The sequence below is a fragment of the Nematolebias whitei genome, chromosome 3 (genome assembly GCF_014905685.2).
Source record: "Nematolebias whitei isolate Nwh7 chromosome 3, NemWhi1, whole genome shotgun sequence".
Lineage (NCBI taxonomy): Eukaryota > Metazoa > Chordata > Actinopteri > Cyprinodontiformes > Rivulidae > Nematolebias > Nematolebias whitei.
In genome coordinates this window covers 56,215,155-56,224,781 of record NC_056500.1, presented here as the reverse complement: position 1 = coordinate 56,224,781, position 9,627 = coordinate 56,215,155, and the positions used below count along the sequence as shown (strand labels likewise).

At 44.7% G+C, this 9,627-nt stretch overlaps 2 protein-coding genes across 2 annotated transcripts in view; one reads left to right on the top strand and one right to left on the bottom strand.

Moving 5' to 3' along the window:
• The first annotated feature begins 675 nt into the window (after positions 1-675).
• Positions 676-4,512, top strand: cracd (capping protein inhibiting regulator of actin dynamics). The gene is made up of 6 exons (XM_037674383.1): positions 676-681; positions 749-961; positions 1,083-3,444; positions 3,586-3,776; positions 3,851-4,013; positions 4,183-4,512. The coding sequence occupies exons 1-6, from the start codon at positions 676-678 to the stop codon at positions 4,341-4,343; spliced, it is 3,096 nt and encodes a 1,031-aa protein (XP_037530311.1). The 3' UTR covers positions 4,344-4,512.
• A 2,820-nt stretch (positions 4,513-7,332) lies between these two features.
• Positions 7,333-9,627, bottom strand: part of aasdh (aminoadipate-semialdehyde dehydrogenase) — a 47,269-nt gene continuing 44,974 nt past the window's right edge. The window contains exons 13-14 of the mRNA XM_037698331.1: positions 9,064-9,195; positions 7,333-7,744 (exon numbers count right to left, since the gene is read on the bottom strand). Coding sequence (XP_037554259.1) covers positions 7,355-7,744; positions 9,064-9,195 — 522 coding nt within the window. The 3' untranslated portion in view covers positions 7,333-7,354. The remainder of the gene's footprint in view (positions 7,745-9,063; positions 9,196-9,627) is intronic.

Sequence of the window (9,627 nt, the reverse complement as noted above, 5' to 3'; positions counted from 1 at the left end):
TATATATATATATATATATATATATATATATATATATATATATATATGTATATATATATGTATGTATATATATATATATGTATATAAATATATATATGTATATGTATGTATATGTCTGGAATATATTATATTAATAGGCCAAAGCCTTCCCACTGAACCCACTTCTATACAACTATATTTTTTTACAAGAATAAAAATTTCTTGTAGCAAATGTGTAGCGAGCTAAATAATTAATTACAGAACATGTTTGAGCATGACGATGCTCGGTCCCCTAATCTAAAAGGAATTGGCAATAACTGCTGGTGTATCAGCTTCTGAAGGGGTGTCCATTTTATTATAGAAATATTTAACGCTTAAACTTTGTCGCTTTGAAAACTCCACAAAATGGGATTTGGTTTTTGATGAATGTTTCGAGCAGCTGCGTTCAGTGACAGTGCTGAGAGTGTCACCAGGAACAACATGTGTAACATTCAGGAGAGATGATGACATGAAGAAACTGAAGTCTGTTTAGTGTCAGAGTAAAATCAGTATTATCAAAAACATGTATATTCCTTGGATTTTTACAGCATATCAGATTAGACAAAGAAGTCAGGTTGGAGAGCAAAGTCCAGTTTTCAACCTGGAGCATAAAAAAATCCTTTTAAAGGTTTTTGTTTTATTTGTCCAACCAAGAACATGGTGGTGTGATGCAGCCAGAACAGACAAGATTCAGTCTCATACGTTGTTTGTTGTTGTGGTTAACAAGCAGGTCCACGGAGCTCACTCATCTGGGCAGCACAGCAGTCCAGTAAAGTCCCCGAGGTCCAGACAAGTTTCTCCACCAACCGGTACAATCGAGTCCATCAATCTAGATGCCATCCCGCAGTCTGGTCCTCGCTTGGACAACACTGCAGCCAAGCACAAACTCTCTATCAAACCCAAAAACCAGAGGGTTTCCCGTAAACACAAACGCTTCACGCAGGTGCGCAAAAACCAACTTTGAGCTCTGACGTTTGTTTAAATAAGTATATAAACATCTTGAATTGTTCTGCAACATTTTCCACCACCTGTTGTATTTTAAATCATAGCTTCTGTGTTCCCAGGACCTCCAGGAGGTTTCTGTTCCTGAAGTCGTCCAAGAAGACCTCGAGGCAGCAGCCACATACTCAGATGACCAGCGCAGAGCATTCGTTGAGGACACCAGAGAAAACCTGAAGAAACAGAGACTGTATGATGAGGAACAACAGGAGGCTCGACGGAGAAGGGAGCTGGAGGAGCAGAGGCTCAGAGAGGAGGAAAAGGAAAGGCTGAAGAGAGCAGAGGAGCTGAGGCTTCGCGAACTGGAGGAAGAAATGTCTCATAGAAAACAGCAGGAAGAGCAGCAGAGTAGGATGCAAGAGGAGGCAGAGAGAAGGAGGAGGGAGGAGGAGGAGAAACAGATCAGAGATGAGGAAGAAAGGAGGAAGAGGCAGGAGGAGGAAAGTCGAATTCGAGAAGAAGAACGGAGGAGTCAAGAGGAGGAAGAGCGAATGAGAAAGCTGGAAGAGGAAAAAAGAAAACGAAAAGAAGAGGTGCGGCGGCAGCGAGAGGAAGAAGAGAAGAGGCAGCTGGAAGAGCAGAAGAGAATTGAGGAAGAGAAAAGGAGGAGGCGAGAAGATGAGGAGGCAGCAAGGAGGCAACAAGAACTTGAGGCGGAGAAAAGGAAGAAGCAAATAGAGGAGGAAGAGAGAAAGAAGCAAGAGGAAGCAGAGAAGCTGAGGTTGCAAGAGATGGAGAAGAAGATGAGGAAAGCAGAGGAGCAAAGGAGGATGTCCTCAGACGAAGCTGATGGGGGCGTGGATGCACAAGACAGGAAGCGGAGAGCTGAGGAGCTGCGCTGGAAGGAGATGGAGGAGAGACAGAGGCCTTTTTCTTTCAAAGTCTCCTCTGGAGAAAAACAGATTCTGTTCCAGAAGGTTAATCTCACACCTGTTACACCAACCCACACCCACCAGAGCTCTGCTGCCACCACACATCAAAAGGAAGGAGCTAAGGCCTCCTCCCTTGAAGGGCCAGACTCCCCCAACTTGCCAACATTTCCATACGTCCCCCATACAGCCATCCTGGTGACAGGCGCCCAGCTATGTGGGACAGCTGTCAATTTAGACCAGATCAAAGACAACGCATGCAAGTCCCTGCTCGGACTGGGGGAGGACAAAAAGGCCCAGGAGTCACTGTCAACAAAAAGCAAAACGTCTCCAGCCCGTAAGTCTGGAAAAACCAAATCCCTCAATGAGTGTGCACCCTCCACAGATCACTCTGGTGCTGCCGTGTTGGCTGAATGGGCGAGCATCAGATCAAAAATATTCAAGGGTGTAGAGGATGGGAAGTATGAGGAGTTCCCTGATCCACCGAGCAGGACTCAGCCTCTGCTCGACAGTGAAGAACAACAGACTCCATTTGCTCATGCACACCTCAGAAAGACGATGTCTGCAAGTGCCAAGTTCTCCATCACCCCTGCGAAGAAGAAGTTTGGAGATTCAAATAGGAACTCTGAGGTTTTTGGTTCAGAGAGTAAAGATGCGGGAGAGGAAGCAGTACGATCTGATAGTCCCACCGCTGCCTCCCCACCTCCTATCATCAAACCCCAGAGCAGGACGAGTAAATCTGTACACATCGTAGAAAGAGGTTCACAGGAGTGCATGTTTGCCAAAGACCTCCCGTCCTTCCTGGTTCCAAGCCCTGGAGACAGACCAGACAAGTTAGAGTTGAAGAGCCGGCCTCACAGCAAATCAGAGTCATCTGAAAGCAAAGAGGAGGGAGATGAACGGGGGCAGGACGGTGAGGTGAAGTCCTCTCCTTTTGGTATAAAGCTAAGGAGGACTAACTTTTCTCTGCGTTTTCACAGCGAACAGTCCGCAGAGAAAAGAAAGAAGCGCTACAGTGCCGGGGACAATTTTGATGGTGTCCCTTCACCTCTCACCCCAATTGAACCAGACTCTGATGCTTCCTCGGTCTTTTCAGACAAGTTAAGTCCAACATCGCCTCAGAAAGAGGGAGTGGTTAGCAAATACTTGCATGAATCTGGCTCCCCTGCTGTGACTCGAGGTAAGCTGGCTAAGTCTACTAGCCCAGCTGCTCACAGTGAAAGTGACAAAGTGCTTTCAAAACCATCCCTCTACCGAAGACCACCAACATCACCCAAACCTTCCGGTGCAGTCCTGACACCTCCTTTGTCTCCACTACCCAAGTTAGTCCATGGACTCTCTGGTGATGATGCGATTCAGAAGACAGGCAGCGGAGAGTCATCCGTCCAGGAGCAGGCCAGCAGGAGCAAAGAACCATCGATAGTGGCCCAGTTGCATCAAAGCAGCCACGGTCATGTCCAAGGAGAGGAGGAGCCAAAGGAGAAGAGATCCTTCTTCCCCTCCATAAACATTCCCTGGAGAGAGAAGGCAGACAGAAAGACGGAGCTCATCAAGAGAGGTCAGCATTTCTGTGACCTGCACCCTTGCTGTTCATTTGCTGAAATTTTAATTTAAGTTTGGAGCTAAATAGTTCCATGTTTCTATTGAAGCAGCTTAACAAACACCATAGATTAACATTTCCGTGTGTGTTCCCTTGCAGAGAAACCATCCCTACAGACCAGACACTCACTGGACAGCGCTAAGGTCCAGGAGAAGGAGGCCGGGCCCTTGTGGATTACACTGGCTCTGCAGAAGCAGAAAGGCTTCAGAGAGCAGCAGCAGAACCGCGAGGATCGTCGAAGCCAAAGAGAGACCAAACTGGCAGAAAAACAAGCCAGAGAGCGAGACAGCGTATGTCCCACATCCATACTTACCCACTGTCCCACTTTCCATTCCTCTGAAATAATCACAGGTATCTCCCACAGATCGCCCTCGTGAGTCCGACAGAGAGCAAAGGAAGTGGGCGCACAAGTCCTTCCTCCAAACCTCAGACATCTGAGGAGCCCAAGAGGCCTGACAGCCTCGTGGGACAGTTTGAGCGCCGAGAGCAGCTGAAAAAGGCCAACACTTTACCGAGCTCCGTCACTGGTAGGAGTCTAACTGTTCAGATGATCTTTTTTTTTAATGTCTTTAATCATTTTAGTTGAAGGATGCGAATGTGGTGAGGCATGGAAGTTCATCTTTTTTTAAGTTAAAAAATATTGGTCGGGTGCAGCAAACAAGGTGTGTAACCTGACTTGTTTATTTGTGACTCCAGTTGAGATCTCGGACTCCACGCCGTCCCCACCTGGTGTCAAGGACGTGTCCAAGCGCTTCCCGTCCAGCGACTCTCCACAGGTGTCCACAGAGCCGGCCTGGCTTGCACTGGCCAAACGAAAGGCCAAAGCCTGGAGTGACTGTCCTCAGATCATCAAATAACACCCTTACCCACCTGCTTCTCTGCCTGCATGGAGACCGCGCACTGCCCACAGACCCTGAGGCACCTGAAGAGTCACGATCACTCCATCTTCCAAAAAAGAAACAAAAACAGTCACATCTCTCAACATGAAAACTCTTCCTGACTGTGAAACACGTAAATTACATGGTTACCCTTTCACACTCTGGGCTGCTGTTGCTTTCATATAAAAATCTGCTAATATCTCAAAACAATACAGATGTATGTGAACAGCTGTTGAGCATGCACATGTACACAAAGTGGATGTTCCCTTAAAGCTAAAGTCCTCAGCAGCCAATCACAGCCATGGCTGACCAGCAGCCAACTTTTTAAATTACATTTTAGAGCCGTCTCCATGGCTGTAAATATTAATCTCTTGCTCAGCACCGTACAACTCTTGTGTATTAAAGAGGTGATGAGCAGCAGTGTTTCATCAGCAGGAAGTCTCCGTCTGAATCACGTTTTAAGGGCTACCAGTAAAACTAACTCGGCATGACCATTCCTCAGACGGGAGTGTCAGAGGCGTCTCCTCTGCATCGTTTATGTACAGCCGCAGGTTTATCAGTATCGAAACTCTATTGTGTCTTTTCTCTGAGCCTTGTTTGTTGTGTAAAAAACATTTGGACTGAAAACCTTAGCTCAACAACTCTCACTGTGTCCGTGATGACTGTGCTGGCTGGTCAAGGAGCTGTTGGACGGTTCGAAACAGAAACAGTCATGATCATAGAGCGTAGGTGCATTCACACAAACCACAGGACGAGAGCTGCTGGTGCTTTCACTGAATGGCTCAACACTGACTGAAAGCTGGATTCTTTGCACTCTTCTTGAAGACAGAAACAGCATGTGCATGCTGGAACTTACAGTCAGGGGAAAAAAGAACGTCAACCCTCTTTCAGTTCTAGTTTTACACATTAGAACATAACCCAAAAAGGTTTGGTCTTCACCGGGCTCTAAAATTATCTTCATCTAACCTCAGTTGTACGAACACAACAGACTGCCCTATGCGGTTATTTATTTAACAAAAATGAAGCCAACACGAAAAGTTGTGTGGAGAAACTAAGTCCATCGTTGCTACCTTGAAGAGTCAGAGTTTCTTTGTTATTCGCATCACATGTGGTACATGTGGTGGAACGAAATTGTGCACACAGGGTCCCAGTTACATCCAACAAAAGTATAAAATGTAAATAAAAACAATAATAAGATCTAAGATATGAACTAAAAACCGTTAAACTAAAAATACGGTAAGCACTAGTAGTATAAAAATATTACGTCAAACAGCAGCACGAACATGAGTCTGTGTGAGCAGATGAGCACGAATGAACACAACAATATGAAACAGATCAGCAGAAACATGAAACAGATCAGCAGCAACATGAAACAGATCAGCAGCAACATGTGATTTTTCACAGTGATTATTCTAGTTAGAGATTCATGAGTCTAACAGCCTCAGGGTAGAAGCTGTTCCTCAGTCTAGTGGTTCTACACTTAATGCTCCTCAACCTCCTTCCTGAGGGGAGTGGGGCAAAAAGTGTGTGTGCTGGATGAGTGTGGTCCTTCATGATGCAGGTGGCCCTCTTCCTGCATCTGGAGGTGTAGATGTCTGTGATGGTGGGGAGACTGACTCCAACAGACTTCTGTGCAGCCTTCACCACTCTCTGCAAGAAGAAAACTAATCTGAAACTTTTCATTTTTCATCCAGTGAAAGCAACAGATGCTGCCCCTCAATCTGGGTAAAATTAAAGAACATTTGGAGTTGATCATTCTGCGTTAAAAACGATCATTTGCAAGTGGAAATCTTCCCAGGACTTCTTAGCAAAATCACCCCACGGTCAGACTATGCAATGCTCAGAGAAATTTCCAAACACCCAGACAGCTTCATGTAAGACTCTGTAGGCCTCTGTTAGCATAAAGTTCAAGACGGGGCAGTTCAAACAACATTATGCCACATTCAGTGTGAGCCAAACACCTCCAGCTGTTCTGCATGGTGGTGGAGGGTTGATGGTGTGACATGTGCTCCGTGCAGTGAGAGGCAGCCTTGAACTTCTTTGTACACCAAAAGATTCTGGAGTCAAATGTGATGCCATCTGTCCAACAGCTGAAGCTTGGACCAAACTGGGTCCTAAAACAGACCAATGGTCCAAAACCAGCACAAATCTCCAGTGGAATGGAGAGGCCAGGTGCTGCAATGGTCTAAAGCCCTTAAGGAGAGCTGTGCTGAAACAAATGTTTATAAACCGCAATGAACCAAAGCAACGTTGGAAAGAAGAGTGGACCAAAATTCCTACACAACCATGTGAGATCATGGGTTCATGCAGAAAAGCACTGATTGCTGGGGCAGGTGGCTCTGAATGTTAGGGTGAACTTAGTTTTTCACACGGCTGTTCCATTTTGACTGTTTTTAATACATAATGGTGGAATCTGTTGTTTGTTTTGAACATTTAGGGTTAGATCAGAATAATTTTAAGACCAGGTAAAAACTGATGTATTTGATGCCATGAAAAGTAAACTCCCAGAACTGAAGGTGAGCTTTCCTTCCCCCACAGCCGTAGCTGTCCTTCTGTAACACTCGTAGGCTCACGTCATCATTTTCCCTCAGATATGACACAAGCATTGACCTCAGCAGTACCCTTACACAAACATTATTCCTGCCCTCACATACTCATCTGTAAGTATTTACTGTAAGTTACGAGCGCTCCGCTCAGAGAGGCTCCATCAGCCGAGTCACTCTGTCAGTTTGTTTCTAACGTTGGTCGTGCACATATTGTAGTGTACGCAGTGTTAAATGTAACAAAAGATGTTTGGTATTATTTGCACTTTTTTGTCCCACTTAGAGATATTCATGAAAAAGTTCATAAACTAATAAAAAAAAAGTTAAGAATGATGTAAATTAAATACTGAAGTCTGAACCACAGAACACAGTGCTTCTTGTTGTCTTGTAGAACTGTTTATTATATAAATATCTATACTGCTGCATAAATACATTAAATCTGTACATTTACTCTTTGACATTCAAGTTTAAACAATACAGATAATCATCACGGCACCCGATTATAAGGAATTGTTTCCAGACAACCGGGGATGAAAACAGCTCTCCAGGTAGGGTGTATGAAGCCACCGACTGTCCATCGTGAGCATCCAGGATCCACACCGTACCGTCTGTGGAGGCCACGCCCACCAGGGACCCTCTCTCACCTGCAGCGGAGCCATCGAACACACACGGAGTGGAGTACACTTTTCCTGTAGTCTGAAACGTCCAGACTAAAGAGCCGTCGGCACAGTTGAGGCAGTACACCCGCCCATCGTGAGACCCACACAGGAGCCTCTGCTGCTCTGCTGCGAAGCTCGGAGAGGAGAAGACCGGACCCTCGGTTAAAAACTGCCACAGCTGTAGAGAAACGCAACAGGCTCTCAGGTGGAACAGCACTGACTACAGGTTTGGGTCAGTTTACAAAATGCAGATGTAAAATGAACCCTCCGTAGCAGCCAGTTTAAAAATGTTATCTGGTTGGTACTGGCAGGGATCAAAACAGATTAATATAGTAGCTGCCGTGAAGAGGGGGCTATCATGTAATTACTTTTTATGTGTTTGGAGGAATGCACATCACCCGCTGCCCTGCATACCAACGTTTTAACACAGATCTCATACAGTCAGTTATCGCTCAGCCTGTTAGGGATAACGACGGCATCTGCCGCCAGTTTCTTAGGATCCACTGTGGGATGGACCTTTACAAGAGATCCTTCCTGTCTACAGCATCAGTATCTATAACATCTCTTAATGAAATGAGGATAACAAGTTACAACAACAAATAATATCCCTCTGGGATTAATAAAGTATTTTTGAATTGAATTGAATTGAATAACCTTCAGCTACTATCACTAAATTTGAGCTTTGCTTAAATAATAACTTGCTCCGAGATAGGGCGGCTTTAGCTGAGTGGTTAGAGCAGTCGTCCTCCAACGCAAGAGTTGGGGGTTCGATTCCACCAGCAATCACATGCCGAAGTGTCCCTGGGCAAGACACTGAACCCCTCATTGCCTCCGATGTGTGTCCCATCATTGATGAATGCGATAAAGCTCTGATTAGTCTTTGTACATGTATAGTAGAGTGCTGTATGAAGGGGTAAATGAGGACACATATTGTCGTGTAAAGAGCTTTGAGTGTCTTGATAAGATAGAAAGGTGCTACTGTATGTAAGTACAGTCCATTTACCATTGGTTAAAACCTGAGATATTTTGCTAACAGACAAATTACACACAAAAGCAATACGAGAACTGCCTACCTTTTATGGATGGAAAGATAATTGCACCAACTTTGTTTACATTTGTGTTAAACTGCCAGTAAACTCACACAATCCGTAAGGATCAATGTAAGGAATCAATCTTGTTCATTAGATAGAAAGTCAAGTGTCGTGAAATCTTTTTAATGATCATAATATTGTCATATTGGTAATAATTTTTTTCTTAATGTATTTGTTGAAGTGGGCTGACAGAAACATGGATTAACATGCAACTTCATTAAAACCTGCTCATCTTACCCCTTAAAGACAGAATTTAAACGTTGCATCGTAGATCCCACTAAGAGCCCTCCAAGCTCGATGTAAATGTTTGTTTCTATTTCATCAACTGAAAGGGACACGTGGCTAAATATATGTGTAATAAAGATCATGACTGACAGAAACAACAATGTCCGAGTGTGTTTGTCACCAGTTTGCCCGAGTCGGTGAGGCAGCAGATGTGTCCGTCCACAGAGCCGATCACAACGTGTCCACGGGACGAGTTTGGTGATGAGAAGAAAGGCGTGGCTCTACAGTAGGACCATAAAACGTCTCCACTGTCCTAGAAAAAATAACATCTTTGAGAAAGGCAACGTGTAAAAGCAAACATTATTTTATATGTGCACTCACTTGTGTGTTAGCAAAATAACTCATGAACCAGTTGGTCAATTTTAGTGAAACTGGCTTTGTTTAAAACTTAGGGGTGGCTGTAGCTGGATAGTTAGAGCAGTCATCCTCCAGTGGGAGAGTTGGGGGTCCGATTTCAAATGTTGGCGTGTCCCTGGGGAAGACACTGAATCCCTCGTTGCCTCTGATGTGTGTCCCATCAGTGTATGAATGTGATCTCACTAACTGATTAATCCCTACAAATTCAGATTATCTTTGTGGTAGAGTGCTGTATGAATGTGTGTGTAGTAGAGTGCTGTACGAATGTGTGTGTAGTAGAGTGCTGTACGAATGTGTGTGTAGTAGAGTGCTGTACGAATGTGTGTGT

Excerpts from the sequence above, each read along its gene's own strand:
- cracd (XM_037674383.1), top strand. Across the intron at positions 3,445-3,585 it reads GACGGAGCTCATCAAGAGAG|AGAAACCATCCCTACAGACC; the intron begins GTCAGCATTTCT and ends GTTCCCTTGCAG. Across the intron at positions 4,014-4,182 it reads TTTACCGAGCTCCGTCACTG|TTGAGATCTCGGACTCCACG; the intron begins GTAGGAGTCTAA and ends TTGTGACTCCAG.